Genomic DNA, 17,104 nt, shown 5'->3' with positions numbered 1-17,104 from the left:
ACTACCCGAGGTCCTGCTGAATGTCTGCAAGCCCTAAATATAGTCTGCTCGTGGCCATTTAAAGGGCATGGCGCGTTTGGCCTGTGCACGTGGTCCCACGTCCTTTCCCTTCTTTCTACAAAATGGCTCCCTCCACAGAAGAGCGCAGCCTCCAGGGCTGCCTTGTTGCTGTGGGGCTGGGGTGGAGAGACTAGAGGGAGGCTTTGGTGCTGACCTGGGAAATGTTGAATCCCTTTCCGTCTCCTTTCTCTCTGCTCCCTAAGTGAAGGCAGCACCTCCAAGGTGAGGGAATTACCGGCTCTCACACAACAGGCTCCCAGTGGGCTGTGCTGAGCTCTCTGTGGGGTGCTGAGCTCTCTGAGGCCAGGGGCTGCAGAGCTGAGGCACTGGCAAGATTGAGGGGGTAGGGGCTACCTCAACTCCACCTACTTATCTCTGGGACAGGAAGAATGAATTCTGCACCTGCTGGGGAAAGGGGAGACAACCCTATGTGGGAGAGGTGTCCAGACTCATTAGTCTTTTGAGGCTCAGGGTTCTTAGCTTTTAAGGAATGAGGGGAGGGGGTAGCTGCTCTCTGTAGGTCTATGATTCTGTCCTGTGCCTCAGTATCCCTGCCTATGCTTGCAGCAAAGGCAAAGGGAGTGAGGGTGGGTCGAGGCAATGGGAGGTAAGAGGAGGCTGTGCCATGGCTCAGTAGCTGAAGGCACTTCTGCCCAAGCCTAACAGCTTGCGTTCCATCTCCAGAACCTGCACGGCCGAGGAGAGATGACGCCCCTAAGTTGTCCTTGGACCCCTACATGCACACCGTGACAGATGCATGCCCACAACATACACACTGACATAATAAATACATAAATAATACAATAAAGGAAGTGTAGGCCAAAGCACAGATGGGTGCAGCTGGGGCCCAGGCCGGTCCCTTGCTGGCATCATGAGGTTCAGGTGCAGTGAGGGACCAGCTGTCCGGGTTTGCCTGAGAGCATCCTTATTTTAGCCCGAGATGATTGGGCATCCTAAGCATGGCACTTGGGTGAACACACGCCTCTACCTTTGCTCCTCGGAGTCCACAGGTAAAGGAAAGGCGATAAGAGAAGGGTGACTGGGGGCGAGATGAGGCGGGAGGTGTAGGCCTGGGAACCAGCCCACCACAAGCATCAGGGTCATGTGCACACCCAGCCTCTGCCTTGCCAGCTGTGTGCCACACGCTAGCTGCCCTGCTGGCCTGGCCCAGGGCAGCAGCTGAGGCGACATTTCCCTGGGTCTGTTGACACTTGAGTCCCAGAACAGAAATGATTTTCTTGTCTTAATGAGCAAACAGTCGGGCGGCACGACTCTCTCGCTGGACTCCTGCTGCGGTGATTGCAGAAGCGTCACCTCTGCTCACAGTTTGCAGCTGTTGCGTCCTCTCTGTTCCTTGCAGGTCTCTAGGCCCTTGCCTCCAAGGATCGACGGTGGACAGGTAGGTGAGGAAAGGGCATTGTTCTGGAAGGTTCTGCTAGGCCTGGTGCTGGGGAGGCTCTGAGGCAGGAGGTTGCCGCTTCCATGGTCCTTCTGTGGAGAATGTCCGTGGACAGTAGTTTTGTGGGCCTGGGTCATGGCAGAATGGGAACTCCCCCTGGCACCCTCTCACACATAGGCCTGAAGCTGTCTGGGGAAAAGAATCTGGTGGCACCCTGCTGGGGTAGAAAGCCTCTGGGTCCTGCCATGGTAAGATTCTCTCTGAAAGGTTCCCAGTGGCAGGAGCTGAATCCTTAGCAAGGCCACCCAGTCCTGTGTGGTTCACAGCCGTCCTGTGTGGTTCACAGCCGTCCTGTGTATTTATTTCCCTCACTCCTCTCCTCTTTCCTTTCCCTTCCTCTTCTCCTCTTCTTTAGTTTTGAGGCAGAATATATATATATATATATATATATATATATATATATATATATATATTCACTATATAACCCTGACTGGCTGGAATTTTCTATGTAAATCAGGCTGGCCTTGAACTCACAGAGATCCACCTACCTCTGCCTCCAGAGTGTTGGGATTAAAAGTATTTGCTACCACCGTCCAGCTTTTCTTTTTTTCTTTTTTTTTTTTTTTTTTGGTTTTTCGAGACAGGGTTTCTCTGTGGTTTTGGAGCCTGTCCTGGAACTAGCTCTTGTAGACCAGGCTGGTTTCGAACTCACAGAGATCCGCCTGCCTCTGCCTCCCAAGTGCTGGGATTAAAGGCGTGCGCCACCACCGCCCAGCCAGCTTTTCTTTTTTAATAGTTTGGGCGGGAAGTGGAATCAAACCCAGGGTGTGCTAGGCAATTACTCTACTAACTGAGCTATGCCCCAGTCCCTAGTTTCTATCGTTTGGAGACAAGATTTTACAACATAGCCCAGGCTGTCATTTAAATCATGTAAATCCCCCTGCTTCACACTCGCAAGTGTTAGGAACACAGCCATCACACCATTACACCAGGCACTCACTTTTTCTCCTGGTCTTAGGGGTTCTCACAGTCACCTGGGGAGAGCCTCCCTCACACCCCTTTCAGTCTTTGGAATCCTTGCATCCCATTTGTCTTAGAGTCTTCCCTCAGTCTGGACTGGGCTGTGCTTCTTCCTCGAACCTCTCGCGTCACTAGATACCAATCTTTATTCATAGCCCCCATTGATCGTGTCCCATTTCAGGCCACCAGTTACGCTGGCCTGGATGGTACAGAGGCTGAGTGACTGGCCCTGCTCTCGGGGGCCCAGTATGTTTATCTGTGCTCTAAACACCCCTGTAAGAGGTCGGCTTCCCTGGAATATAAGAGCATCAGCATGTTTAAGTTGCTGCCGTTCTACCCCTTGGTCAGCTGAGCCTTTCCATGACCTCGTCACTATCTTGAGTCCCACCCCCAAGTACCCATGATCCTTGACCCCAAATGAGCATGTCTCCTGGTCAGCTGGATTGTGACTTTGCCTTATGTCATCAGACCCCGTGGATGCTGTCCCTTCGAGGGGAGTTGGTCGCTTCTCTGGAGGACGCCAGCTTGATGGGATTAGATGTGGACATTGGTGCCACCACGGTCACCGTCCAAAGCCCACGACAAGAACTTCTTCAGAGACAGGAGGTCAGTGGTGGACAGTGGCCAGGCCGGGTTTGAGGGGGTCCCCACATCCTGGCACACCCCCAGGAGCACTTTGTCATCCCGCAGTGCCAGTTCACGTGTCCACCTGTGAGACTGGACAGATTTAGGCAGGCGGCTTTGAAAATTGGGCCCCATTAGCGTAAAGTGCTCTGCTCGGCAGATGAGGGGCTCCGGCAATCATGTATTCAGCGCGTCCTGATCATGGTGGCAGGATCATAATTGCCATCTCTTTAAATAGCCCAAAGTTGCCGTGTAAGAGAAGACGGCTCACATGACATTTGCTCCGAGCTTGCTTCCTGCTAAAAATATCCTGGCTAAATAATATTTCCTGGTTGTGCTGGAGCAACAGGCCCTGGCCTGGGTCCTGACTCTTGGGGCTTTGTTCAGAGATGAGATGAAAGGGCGGAGTAGAGAGGGTAGGCCCTTAAGGAGGGAGAGTGCCTCTAGAGGGAACAGTGGCCACAGTGGGGACCTCCCTGCTTCCCCAGGTATGGAACACTTCCCTGGAGCTCCTGCCACTCTGGCTGGTGAGCGGTTCCTATGCCTACTCCCTCAAGGCTGCGTGCCCGCTGGGTAAGATATAGGAGTGCCCCTGATGCCCACCTCTGATTTTAGCACTATCTGTCAACTCCTGTTTTCTCCCCTCTGCCAAACACCTTGTCCCCACTGTCCCATTCTGCTGCCTCTCTTCTTAGCGGAGTGTGAAGTGTGACTATGGACATGGGAGCAGTCTGAGCAGCGAGTTAAGTGTGACTGTGAACAGTGCTATCTACTGAGGGCTGCAGATCTGGGATCTGGGAACTTCTGGGGGCCCCAGGCAGGCTCTAGGGTCTGTGGTCATATTCTGCAAGACTTTGAGGCGATACCTCCCCTTCCCATGCACTTCTTCATTGTGAGGAGGCCAGGAATCTGGAAGCATTCTGCTGACCTCCAGGGAATCTGAAGGCTAAAGCTCTCACTGCGCAGTTAGATGGATCAAAGGCTTTGTCCTGTGAGGGCAGATGAGGAACACGGCAGGTTTGATGAGAATTTTATCATGAAGTAAGTCTCAAAATGAGAACTCTGGGGAGTCCAGCGGCTTTGGGGGATGTCCTTGCCAAATCCACACACTCCCGCCCTGTTGGTACTATTTGAAATATCTTTATTTGGAGGCAAATGCTTTTCATTTAGCAACTGCAGAGCCAGCTCAGAACACCTTATGAGAGGGCTGGTACAACAAAGTTCTTGCTAGAGTGTAAACAACTGATACAGGCTGTCTCCTACCAGCAGCTTGCCATGGGAGGGGCGCCAGGCAGGGCCATGAACTGCAGTCTTGGCCTTTGCCAGCCTGCTCCTGGCACTGCTTTTCCAGCAACCTTCTCGAATGGCAGTATTCTCCGAGAGCTAGACAGGGTGGCCCTTTTTTCTTTTCTTTTCTTTTCTTTTTTTCCTTTCCTTTCCTTTCCTTTCCCTTCCCTTCCCTTCCCTTCCCTTCCCCTTCCTTCCTTCCTTCCTTCCTTCCTTCCTTTCTCTTCCTTCCTCCCTTTCTCTTCCTTCCTCCCTCCCTCCCTTCCTGCTTTTACTGGGTCATCAAGTTCCAGAGTCCAAGTGAACTGAGTCGTGTGTGGGCTGGCCTTAGGTGTGGCTCTGGCTAAGACCCTGCATCCCCGTAGCTCATTTTCTGGGTCGCGTTTCCTTCTGGTTCCAGTGTCGTCCCAGCCAGGGTCGGAGGTCTCAGTTTACATCCCCAAGCAGAGACTGGGTCTGGTTAGGAGAGGACTCCGTGTGGAAGAGTCCCTGAGCCCCAGGTTCATGCGGGTGCACCAGTCCAACACCTTCACGGTGACCGAGGACAGAGACTTCGTGGTCGTCAGCATCCCAGCCCCGCTGCTGCTCCAGTACCAGGTCAGCATCCTGGTGTTATGGCCTTGCTTCTTCCTCAGAGACCTCTTGAATGGGCTGTTGGTTGAGCCCGAAGTCAGAAATTCAGAGAGCAGGTCTTTGGGGACTGGCTCTGTGCTGGCCTTACTGTTTATGTCCTAGAGGCTTTGCTTTGTTTAGGAGGTGGCCCCAGCAGGGACAGTCAGAGGACAAGGGATGTATCTCATCACATGGAACCAATGCCTTGCTGTCCCACAGCCATGCCCAGATGCCAGAGAATCCCCAGGGACACAAGCGTTCTACAGGGTGGACCTGAGCCTTGCCTTTGTGGAGATGATCTCCCCAGTACACTGGAGAGTGGAGAACTTTTTCCAGTGTGTGGGTAAGTGAGGAACCCTGAAAACACACTTGCTAGTGACAGGTACATGCCACCCATGGTCTCGCTCCCTGCCCTGGCTTCATTCTCCTTTGGCAGTATTCATTCTCTGGACCGAGAGCTCCCACATCTCAGCAACTGAGTGATTCTGTCAAGTGCGCTGCTGGAACTGGAGAGGCCTAGGTCCTGAGTGGTGAAAAGGGAGACAGAGGCGGAAGTGCATCAGCTTCCCAGCTCAGCCTCGACAGTGTGTGTATGTGTGTGCATGTGTATGTGTATGTGTGTTTTTGTGTAGGTGTGTGTGTGTGCATGTGTATGTGTGTGTGTATGCACATGGATATGGGAGCCACAGGATAATGTCCAGTGTCTACCTTACTCGTTCAACAGTCTCTCACTGGCCCTCGAGCCTACCTTGACAGCTGCTCTGACCAGCTAGCAAACGTTAAGGATCCTCTGTCTCTGTCCCCCTAGTACTAGAATTACAGGTGCACAGGACTTTAAGAACATTTACGTTTTTTGTTTTTGTTTGCTTGTTTTTTTTTTTTCAATTTTATGTGCCTAAGTGTTTTTCCTGCATGTTTTTTCCTGGTGCACAGGGAGTTGCTCTGGTCCCACGGAACTGGAATCACAGACAGTTGTGAGCCGCTGTGTGGGTGCTGGGAATTGAACCCAGGTCCTCTGGAAGAGCAGTCAGCGCTTTTAACCACTGACCCATCTCTCTGGCTCCACGGCCTTTTTATTTTTATTTCTCAAACAAGGGATCTAGATATCTGATCTCAGATCATTCTTACTCTGCTGTGGTAAACGCCTTACTGATTGATCTTTCTTTTTATTTTTTAATTAATTACTTAATTTTGTTTTTTTGAGATGGAGTTTCTCTGTATAACAGCTCTGGCTGTCCTGGAACTCACTCTGTAGACCAGGCTGGCTTTGAACTCACAGAGATCCGCCTGTCTCTGCCTCCCAAGTGCTGGGATTAAAGGCGTGCGCTGCCACTGCCCTGTTTGTTTCTAATTTTGAGACCAGGTCTTAGTGTGTAGCCTTGGCTGGTGTTAAATTCCCTCAGCCTACCAGGTGCTTGGTTTGCAGGCGTGTACCACTTCTCTGAGTGTTGTCTCAGGTTTTGTTTTGTTTGAGACAATCAGAGACTCATTTAGCCCAGGCTGGCCTTGAACTCACTACACAGTCAAAGATCACATTGAATTTCTGGCCCTTCTGCCTCCAGGCCTCAAGAGCTGAGGTTACAGGAAGCGGCCACTCTGGTAAGTTTATGAAGTACTGGGGATCAACCCAGGCTTCCTGTACTAGGCAACCACTCTGCCCACTGGGCTACATCCCTAGTTCCCACCTCGGCTTTTCTTTCCAATCTGGAACCTAAGGATCCTTAGAGCCTGTCACAACGCTGCATTAGACGCAGAGAGAACCTGGTACAGGATGTCCCATTTCCATTTTGGTGTGTCCCACCGTCTCTGTGTTAGCTCCAGTGCCTCAGGTCGGCCAGTGCCTCAACTGCTTGGCAGCGAGCCCGAGCCTCTGCACTGTGTCCTTCATCTGAGGCAAGTTGCCCTATAAACACCTTGCAAGCTCCCGCGTGAGGGATGCCACCGCCCTGTCTTGAAGGGGCTTTCGGTGAATGCTGGACAACCAGACAACCTGGTATTCACACATGCAAAACCACCAGGAGCAAAACCCATTCAGATCCAGCACGAGGAAATACACATAATTCACAAATGATGTCAATCACTTTCATCTCAGGACTTCCTAACTGTCCTCAATAGAAGACAGACGGGAAGGAGATTGAACTCAGATGTTAATAGTGCAAGAATGCCCCGTTACCAGGATATGATGTCTCGGTGCTGCATAAAAATGTAATTATATTCAGAACTATATTTAAAGATTAAAAGGGGGACTGCCTACCACATCTAGCCCCAAACTCAGAAACAAAGACAAAGGCAGGATGGGTTGGGGGGTGGGGCGTGAGGACGGGGTCGAGTTCTAACCGGCTGCTAAAAATGGAAATATTTCTCGAAAGTTTTTACATGTTTCGGCTGCTTTTGTTTTAGCAGTTTCCTGCGGCACTGATATTGATTTTGGAAGGGGGGGGGGGTTGGAACTCTACCGGGCCAGGATTCAGCAGGCACTGGCTATGGGAGAGAGAGCAGGGAGGGAGCAGAGGCCACCGGATGGGGTCTCTCCAGTAGCCTGTAAGGGGAGATAGGAGGCGTCTCTGGAGCCTTGTGGAGGGCAGGTGGACCCAGGAGGAGGTGCCAGCGATGAGATGGACTTTGTTATAGCCTCGGAAGGGTAGGTAGGTTGTTCACAGGGAGATAATGAATAAAATACGAAAATAGCAACAGCAATAAAAACATTTTAGGAGGATTTTTTTTTTCTCCCTCCCTGGAAAGATTTACACGGGGAAAGAATGTTCCCTTTCTGGTTTTATTAATTTCATATCAGCAGCCGGAATGAATCTCTCCCCTCCCTGGTCCCCAGTGCACCTCCTCTGTACCTCCTTGCAGTTTCCAGAGCTTTCTGTTCTTTTTATAGTCTCTGCTCTTCGCTCCTGCCTTTCCCTGCAGTCTAGAAGCCTGGGTGGAGATCAGGGGCTGCGGCTCATACAGTTTTCCTTCTTCAGCTTTTGCTTTTAGCAACCACTTACTTACAAGTGCCGGTTAGACCTGATTTTCACCAGGAATTTTTACAAAACGTCTTTCCTCTGTCAATCCGTGACTCGTGAGTCAGACTCTGAATGGGTCGCCTACGTGCCTGCAGTTCTGGGACTTTTCTTTTAGACTTTGGTTCATTTCAGTTTTTGCGGGTGGGTGTTTTGCCCGCACGTGTGTCTGTATACCATGTTTATGCCTGGTGCCCTCTGAGTCAGAGGAGGGCATCAGCTCTCCATGAAGTAGAGTTACAGGTGGTTGTGACAGACCATGTGGGCTCTGGGAACTGAACCCAGGTCCTCTGAAAGAGCAACAGGTGCTCTTAACCACCAAGCCATGTCTTCAGCCTCAGGATACAGATTTTTAAAAATCTCCCTCTCCCTTACAAAATGAAAACCAAACCCAAAGGGTGTTCAAGAGCATCCTAACAGTTTCAGGTGGCAGCTTCTGAGAACAATGGAGTAAGCAGGGTGCCCACCCCTGAAAAGAAAAGTCAATGGCAGTGGGGGTGTGGCCATGGCAGTGGGGGTGTAGCCGTGGCAGTGAGGGGTGCCTTCATCTTCCAAAGACTGGGTGAAGGTTAGCAAAATGGCTCAGCAGGTAAAGGTGCTTGCTGCCCAGCCTGCTAGCCTGAGTTCGATCTCCAGGACCCACGTGAGAAAAGGGAAGAAGTGACCTCTGACCTCTACATGTGCAGAGTGGCATGTGTAGTTTCCCTGTGATAAAACATCTCAAGACGTGAGTGAGAGGAGCTGGGTGGAAATGCTGGTGGGGTCAGGTCAGAAGCATAAACCAGTGAGGGTAAGGGCATCCAGGACCCAGGGGAAGGGGGGGCAAGGCAGCAGTGGGGTTTAGGATAAGAAGGAGTGGCAGGCAGTTCAGGCAGCAGGAGTAACCAGATTCCCCACAAAGAGACAGGCCTGACTTCTCCTGGGGACGCATCTGAGAGGGTTCTGCCTTGTAAGGAGGTAGACCTCGGTGGCCACGTCTGTCCATTGTTCTGTGTGAAGCTGGTGGTAGGAAGTGTTCTCTGGATCTGGGCATGGTGCCTCATGCCTGCGTTTGCAGAGCTTGAGGGGCTGAACAGGAGGAAGGCTGAGTTCGAGAACAGCCTAGGCTACTTATGGGAAGCCTATCTCAGATATAACCACACAACGACATCCCTACAAACCCTCACCATTTTAACCCACCTTGCAGCCTGCCCCAAGGATACTAAATGGTTGTACCGGACCTGTGGATGAGAAGTGTTGGGAGAATGCCACCAGCACCTGGTCCCCAGAGGCCAGGGATGCTGCTGACCATCTTAAAATGTACAAGATGCCTCCACCCCCCAACATGGTACAGCATGGTTTGGTCTAGGATATCAGCAGTGCTTGGCTGGCTAACCTGAGGATGGTCAGGCAGGCAACATTACCCATTTCTGATTGATTTCTGGGGTTGGACCGATCAATGTATTAAACCTCAAAATAGGAGATGGCTCTCCGATGAAGCCAGCTGGTAGCATCCAGGCTGGGCAGTGAATGGAGTCAGGAGATCTCTGCAGAAACCTGGGTTTATGTGTTTTAAGTTCATTAGTCTCTGTTCACTGAAACAGAGTCTCAGATCCAGACCAGCCAGGACCTTGCTCTCTAGTCAAGGATGAACTTGAACTTCTGATCCCTTTGCCAACACCTTCTGACTTGCTGGGGTTACCGGTGTGAACCACAGTACTTGGCTTATATCATTCTGGAGGCTGAACTCAGGGACTTGTGATGTTAAGCAAGCATTCCGCCAACTTAGCTGCGTTTCTAGCACAGATAATTTAATTTCAAAGCTCTGTGAGATTCAGACATGAGGACAGCTCCTAAGCCAGGGCTGGACACTGACCACCAGGCTTCTCTTCTTTGGGGAACGGATCAATGCTTCCCTAGGGGGAAGGCTGACTTCTGCTTTCCACTTGGAAGGGTCAAGAGAAGACTCACTTGTCTCAACAGCCACACCGAGGGCGACTCTACCCACCCTGTCCCCTGGATGGGAGACCGTTTCAGCGGAAGTGCCGCCGCCTGCTGCCTCTCCCCACTTCCAGATCCCGCGAGTGGCTGCTCAGGATGAGCCCCTTCGGCGTTTTGTGCACCAGTCTGCTAAAGAAACCACCGAGGCAAATCCACAGCCGTGTGCTCTGCATGCTGTTCCCTACCCAAGGGTCTGGTCCCCACGAGGCGGGGATGGCTTTAATTGGGCCTAAGCCCTTTCTCTCACTACCCTTTATTCACGGATAGCTACACTTTGACAACCCCTGGTCACATTTCTTCCTCAAACTCAGAATGTTTCCCAGGGAAAGCAGGGACCTAACATGCTCCACCTCGGGGCAGGGCCCTTGCATCTGTCCTGCTTGGCTCACATTGAAGAAGGTAGCGGTAGAAACAGCTGCTGTATTCACAAGGGGGTTGAAAACTGAGGCAGGCACACTCCCAACAGTGGAGGTGGGGGTCCTGGAGGCAGGCCTAGAAGCTCAGCCTGAGGTTCACAGGGTTGCTAGGACTGATGCTTTTCCTCTCTGTGCAGCTGGAACCAGCAGCACCGTTCTTGCAAACGGCTCCACCGGAAGGAGGAAGCTGGATGTCCACTGCCTTCTCTTCCACCAGTGCAAGCCAAGAGCATCGTGGTCCTCAGACTCCTCCAGAAAAGGCAGACTTAATTCCACATCTCTGGGCTCCAGCTACACTCTCCTCAGAGCACACGGAAGCTTCTCAGGCTGGCCCCAGACCTTCACAGGCGGTCTTCCTGTCTCACGCTTCCATGACCACACATTTGTCTTCAGAAGTCCCCTCTCCTCTGTGGCCTTCTTGGCGATCTGATGGGCCCCAAACGCTGCTGGGTTCTGAACCATCTGTTCTTCTCCTAACCAAAGTTCCAAGAGTCATGATGACTGAGCAGGACTCTGCCCAGCCGTCAGGCAGTCCCTTCCCACTGGCACAATTGTCAAGGGAGACTGTGAAATCAACAGAGTCCATGGATCCCACCCCAAGGGAGCCTGCCCACATCGGCGAGGAATTTCCACCATGGACAAGGCCCTTCAGGAGCCGCCTCAATGAAGAGGGGTTGATTTTCCACCATGCTCCCAGAAGGCCGCAGGAGATACTACCAATAAGCAAGGCTGAGGAGCCACTACAGAATGAGCAAGATCCATCTGGAGAAGGGGTCAGAGGGTACCTGGATCTTTCAACCTCAGAACCAAGGCAGGGCACAGAAGGGCTGGGACTCATTGTCTTGCCAGGGACTGATGTCAGATTCACTATCCAAAGAGGGAGACAGCCAGATGCCAGTGCCCACTTGGGGACCTCCAGTTCAGAGCTCCCTGGGAGGCACAGTGTGGGCTCAGCAGATCCTCAGATAGTACTTCCCCGGGACCTTCTGACTGCCACCTCTGAGAAGCCTGCAACCCCTTCTGAAGGTGCAGACAGTACCCTACAGCTCGAGTCAGTGCCTACATGGCCTGAGGCCTGGCCATCCACATACAGCCAGCCCCCTACCTCCACACACCCAAAGCCTTCTGGCTCCCCCAGAAAACAGATTGCTCTGCCCCAGTGAGGCTGGATTCCCCCTCCCTGATGGTCAGGAGTTGATGGAGGCCAGGTTGGCCCCAACCCCTGAGAGCCATCATCTTCCTGAGCTTTAGCGCATGTGGAGGGGGGGGGGGGTGCTCAAGAGGCCCCTGTGCTGAGCCTTTCTAGAGACTTCAGCAGTGAGTCAGAGTGTCCAGGGAGGGGAGGCACAAAGGGAAGGGAGGACGCGGTTTGGTATGTTCCTACTTCCCTTCAGAAGGCGGCTGCAACAGGACCAGAGCCCCCGGCCTCCCTGAGCTGGCCCAGCTGTACTTCACATCTCACTATTAAATCTGGGAAGGCATCTGGGCAGCGTGCAGGCCTATAGCCAGGCCCACCCGTGTCTAGGGCTCTGGCCCCAGTGTCTCCTCTTTAGCTTTGTAACCTTAGCAGGGCACTAACCTTCCTGAGCCTTAGTTTCCTCATCAAGGGAGGGGAAATGATACTCGTTCCTCCCCGGTGGGGTTATTGAAGGAGGTGAACAAGAATCACATAAAGCCTTGGGTACCGAGCCCCGAGCAAGCATGCTGGAATCCCCGGGGAGGGAGGATAGAGTGTCAGCACAAACTATGGTTTCTATGGCAGCAGCTGGTACCCTTCTGGCTTGGACAGACCCATTGACCTGCAGTGACCCAGAGCTCCCAAACTCAGTGGCCCAGGAGCCCAGCTGTGGCCTGGGCCGGAACCCCACTCCGTGCTTCCCTGCGAGGGCAATGCCTCACCCCCTCCAGGCCGACTGTGGCTGGAAGTGGGGTTTGAAACGCAGCCAAGAAGAGGAGGCTGGGCGGCCGTGCCCGCCCAGAACGCGAACTAAATAAATAAATAAATAATCAGGGTTGTCTTGGCTGATAAACGGTCCCTACCTCGAAGATGACTTCTCCCCCCTGCGTGCCCCCCTCCTTCCTCTTTCTCCGGGCAGATCCATCCCAGGCAAAAGCTTAATAGCCCCATTTAAGGCTTTTCCTTTTCACCACGGAATTGAGCTGCTCCTGCCATTACGGGGTTTTCAGCTTCTCTCTGAAATCAAATTACTGACTCCATTTAATTTTTTAAAAGCTCGGATGATTTCCCTTCTTGAATCCGAACCGTGACTCCAAGGCCAGCCCCCTCCCCTGCCCCCAACGAGGCGCGCCCCCTGTGGGTAACTGCTGCCCAGGGATGGTGGCCCCCGTGCCAAGGCAAGTCTGACACCTACAGGGGGAAGCCAATAGAAGGCAGCCTGGGTCCCACATCCTGGACACACCACTGGGTGGTCTTGGCTTCTCCTGGGTCTATGTCAACTCACAGGGATCCCACAATGGCAGACCTTCAGGTGCTAGTGAGGTCAGTGGTCAGAGCCCAGCCTGATGCACTGGGCTCTCGGTCATTCTGCAGACAATGCCCCCTGCCCCACCATGTGTGTTCAAGACTCCATCCCTTCACAGATGTCTATGGAGCCACTCCTCTGTACCAGGTACTATTCCACATGCAAGGAGACCCTCCTGACAGGGGAAAGTCCTCTCTCTCTCTTTCTTTCTCTCTCTTTCTCTCTCTCTCTCTCCCTCTCTCTCTCTTCTAGGGTTGGAGATGCAATAACCACATGGGGCAAAATCAGATGTTTCCCAGTGCTCATAAGAGAACCAAGCAAACAGCTGGGGGTGGGGCTTGCATTGAGTGACAGAACGCACTAAGGAGAAGGTCAGAGGTAAACTCAGAAAGAGCCAGGGGAGCCAGCCCAGTGGCACAGGTCTCTGACCCTAGCCCTCAGTATCTGAGGCCAGCATGGGGCTACAAATGAGAGCCTATCTCAAAAATGGTAAGCACAAACAATCCTTCCCACAGCCAAAAGAATAGAAATAGTCTGGTGAGGTCATCTAGGCTAAGTGACAGAAATGATAAGGGCGCTGAGATGGTCCGGGGACAGAAACGTCACTGGACAAGGCATTTGAGAGGATGGTGAAGAAGGGAAGGAACTGCAGGGCTTGGATGCCTAAAAGGAGACTGAGTTCCACTCTGCCCTCAGTGGGCATCTCATGAATCTAGACCTTTAGGAGACAAATGGCCTTAGATAGGGGCCTTATAAAGGTGGCCATTACTAGGTGGTTGGTCACAGGGACAAGAGCAGCAGCCAGGAGCATGGAGATCAGGGGTTAGCTCAGGACATGCCTGCCCTACTAGAGGGAAGTGATTCCCAAGGTCCCTTGTGGATCCTGTGCCACTCCTGTGTTCTAACAGGCATGAGATGTGTCTGCTAAGAAACAGGGCATCTGCCGGATCTTCACCCTTGCTACAGTGTTGCTCCTCGGAGTCATTTTGTGCCTTACTCTGTTTCTGCCACCGCTCACTCTTCCTCTTCTCCACTTCAAGGCCACCTAGTTTTGGGACATCACAGACCAAGGCATGAGCACACCCTGAAGATCTGTGAACTAGCGCCCTCTCCCGAGTCCTCTATGTGTGATACCACCTGCATCCTCAGACACCAGACGGAGGAGATGGAGTTAATGGAGTCATCCAGCTTAGGGTGAGGATATAGCTTAGTAGGTAGTGGCCTCACCTAGCACGAGGCTGTAGGTTCAATCCCCAGCAGTGGATAACTGGGTGTGGTGGCACATGCCTGGAATCCCAGCCCTCCAGAGGTGGATGCTCAGGGTCCTTTTAAGCTACCTGGCACATTCGAGACCAATGGCCAACGTGTGATAGACGAGACTGTGTCTAAATAGTAAAATCAAAGCAAGTCGCTATAAATGGTTCAGCAAGTCCCAAGGTGGGAGGAGCCTAGGCATGAACTGACTTGGTTCTGGGTGCCCTTTGCCGCCGGAACAAACCATAGGCAGACTTTCCCTGCCCCTTGCCTCCCTCGCCTCATTGCCTCAGAAGTGGGACAGTCTTCTTTAATTAGAAAGTGCTCGGGGTTCTGTGCAGGGCTCCTGTTCTCTTTTAACATGTGACAACGCCTACTCTGCGCCCCCTCCCCCACTCTTGATGTACCACGGCCAGAATGGTACCCATGACCAATGCTGGGGCTATGGCAGGCATATTCGTGAACATTGCCCCTGCCTTGGGGACATCTAATTCCGTACTGAGACCTCCCAGGCCTTGCAAGCATCTGTTTATGCCTGACATATCTATGTGCCGTGACGTCTTGGAAGGGGTGTTTGTACTAGGGTTGGGGCTGGGGGTCCTAGCCAGCCCAGGCTCTTCGATGTGATAGGACATCATAGGTGCCTTGGGTTCTCATCTTCTCCCCAGTGACTATGTGGAGTCCACAGTTAGTACGCATGCATTGTATTTCTCTCCCTGTCTGTTCAGTGGAGTGGTCAGCACAGGGCCAGGGCCCGCCTGGGTTTGCCTCTGTGAGCTCCAAGCCTGTGACTCTGGACTCAGATTTTCAAAGCTTCCTGTGATGGCTTCTGTCGCAGCATGCCTTTTTAGGGTTGGCCGCGAGTCTCTGTTGGGTATTTGACTCTTACTTAAACTGGCGCTGTAGCTATCAACTCAGTAATTCTCCAAATTACCGAGTAACCAGAGAGTCTGTGTGTGTGCTGGGGAGAGCACTCTTCTGGCTGTCAGGGGACCAGACTGGTCACGCCCAGGACTGGTGTGACCTTGAGCGGGTCAGTTCACTTGGATCCTGGATCCGCTGTGCAGTGTTGATGGAGGATGGCTGGAACCTCTGATCTAGGATAAGGCTGGTCGTCTGCTGGTAGAAATGAAGGTGCTGTGCAGGGTCCCTGGCCTTGCCAGTCCAGGCTGTGCGGTGTTCCCATGCCTCTGCTTCTTTCAGGTCTGGCTATATATATATGTGTGTGTGTGTGTGTGTGTGTGTGTGTGTGTGTGTGTGTGTGTGTAAGTGCATACGTGTAAGTGTGCTGTGTGCTGCTACAGACATCAGGGCAAGGCAGGGAGGATGACAACAGGGAAGGAAGGTTGTTCTCATGGACCCAGCCAGAGGTCACCTTTTCCTTTCTCCATAACCACTTCCTTTTCCTCCCCCAGCTTGTTCTTTGACAAATATCCAAAGACAGTCTTAAGACTCACTATGTAACTCAGCATGAACTTGAACCCCTGATCTTCCTGCCTCTCCTCCTGAGTCCTGGTCACATAAGGCTGGACATGGAACCCAAGGCTTTCTGCACGCTAGGCAAGAATTCTGCCATCTGGACTACATCTCAGCCCTCTCTCCTCTCTCCTCTCCTGAGACCTAGGGTGAGCCACCCCTCTTTCCAGCTCCATGGCCCTCAGACATGGTTCTCACAGTGAGGTTCCCAGCCAGCGACATCAGCATTCTCTGAAATATACTAGAAATGCAAATTACTAATTTATTTGAGACAGGGTGTCATGTAGGCCAGGCGACTCTTGCACCCACTGTGTAGCAGAGGCCTGCGCTTGAAACCCGATCCTCCTGTTTCCACCTCCCAGCCGATGAGATATATGACAGCCACTCCCCACCATGCTCAGTTTTTTTTGAGACAGGATTTCTCTGTGAAACAGCTCTAGCTCTCTTGGAACTCACTTTGTAGACCAGGCCGCCCTCGAACTCACAGAGATCCTCCTACCTCTGCCTTCCAAGTGCTGAGATTAAAGGCATGTGCCACCATTGCCTGGCAAAATGCAAATTCTTAAGCTGGGAATGTACCTCAGTTACCACTGTCTAGCATGGCCACTGCTGAAGAGAACAAATTGGACCACACCCCAGATGACAGATGGAGACATTCAGTCAGTCCAGTCTAGCAGTTTGTGTCCTAACAAGGCTCTAGAGGATTCGGCTGCCCCGTTGCACACTTGAAAACAAAAGCTTCAGAGAGGGAGAGAGGGAAAGAGGGAGACCTAACTCCCCTGCCTCCAGAATAAAGGTGACATTCTGTTTCCAAAGACTGGCCACCTCCGTCTGCATGCAGAACCACCCCCTTTGAGGAAGAAATGCTTCTGCCCATTTTATGGGTGAGGAAACTGAGGCTCGTGATCTTACCCAAGGTCACATAGTTGGAAGACCATGGTCTTGTTATTCTGAGGCAAGGAATCCTTCTAGCACACCTTGGGTTCTCAGGATTCTTAGACCACAGACACCAACACACGTCCCTTGGCCAGGAAGGAGATCCGCCTTCCAGCTTTCTGCCCGGTTTCCAGTTGTAATCACGAGAGAGAGCATCCAGGAAGCATAAATTTTGCCTGGCAGTTGAGTAAGAGCGCTGAAAGGAGTTACACGTCAGGGAGATGGGACTTTATTTCTCAATGAAATAGCCTTTTTATGGCTGGAATAAAAGTGCCAGGGGGAGCCTAATGCCAGGAAGTAGCAAGCACATTTGATAAACTCCTTAAGCCGGGCGGGGCGGCATGGGAAGCCGTGGTCTGGCAGAAGTCCTCATACAACTCCAGTTCATGTTTCCCTGCAGGTTCAGGTCGTGGGAGAGATCTCGGGAGGTCCTCATGGCCCGATCTGTGGGAGAATGACTGACACCGGACCCAAGGAGACAGCCTGCCACTGGATCCCCAGGTCCTAAGAGCAGAGTGGCAATGTGGAGAGCAGTCAGCAGAGGGC

The 17,104-nt window shown here is 52.4% G+C and overlaps 1 protein-coding gene across 1 annotated transcript in view; it reads left to right on the top strand.

Annotated features, from left to right (window-relative positions):
- Positions 1 to 11,572, top strand: part of LOC121441753 (uncharacterized protein C1orf127-like) — a 32,148-nt gene extending 20,576 nt beyond the window's left edge. The window contains exons 6-12 of the mRNA XM_041643035.1: positions 1,421 to 1,459; positions 2,948 to 3,085; positions 3,592 to 3,676; positions 4,791 to 4,987; positions 5,222 to 5,345; positions 9,946 to 10,139; positions 10,547 to 11,572. Of these exons, the coding sequence (XP_041498969.1) occupies positions 1,421 to 1,459; positions 2,948 to 3,085; positions 3,592 to 3,676; positions 4,791 to 4,987; positions 5,222 to 5,345; positions 9,946 to 10,139; positions 10,547 to 11,572 (1,803 nt within the window). The remainder of the gene's footprint in view (positions 1 to 1,420; positions 1,460 to 2,947; positions 3,086 to 3,591; positions 3,677 to 4,790; positions 4,988 to 5,221; positions 5,346 to 9,945; positions 10,140 to 10,546) is intronic.
- Positions 11,573 to 17,104: the final 5,532 nt, after the last annotated feature.

The sequence above is a fragment of the Microtus oregoni genome, unplaced genomic scaffold (genome assembly GCF_018167655.1).
Source record: "Microtus oregoni isolate MIOR12 unplaced genomic scaffold, Mior012 000081F_ref0000091, whole genome shotgun sequence".
NCBI classification, from domain to species: Eukaryota; Metazoa; Chordata; class Mammalia; order Rodentia; family Cricetidae; genus Microtus; species Microtus oregoni.
Note: the sequence above shows the minus strand (reverse complement) of the source record. Positions and strands in the feature narration are given on the sequence as shown.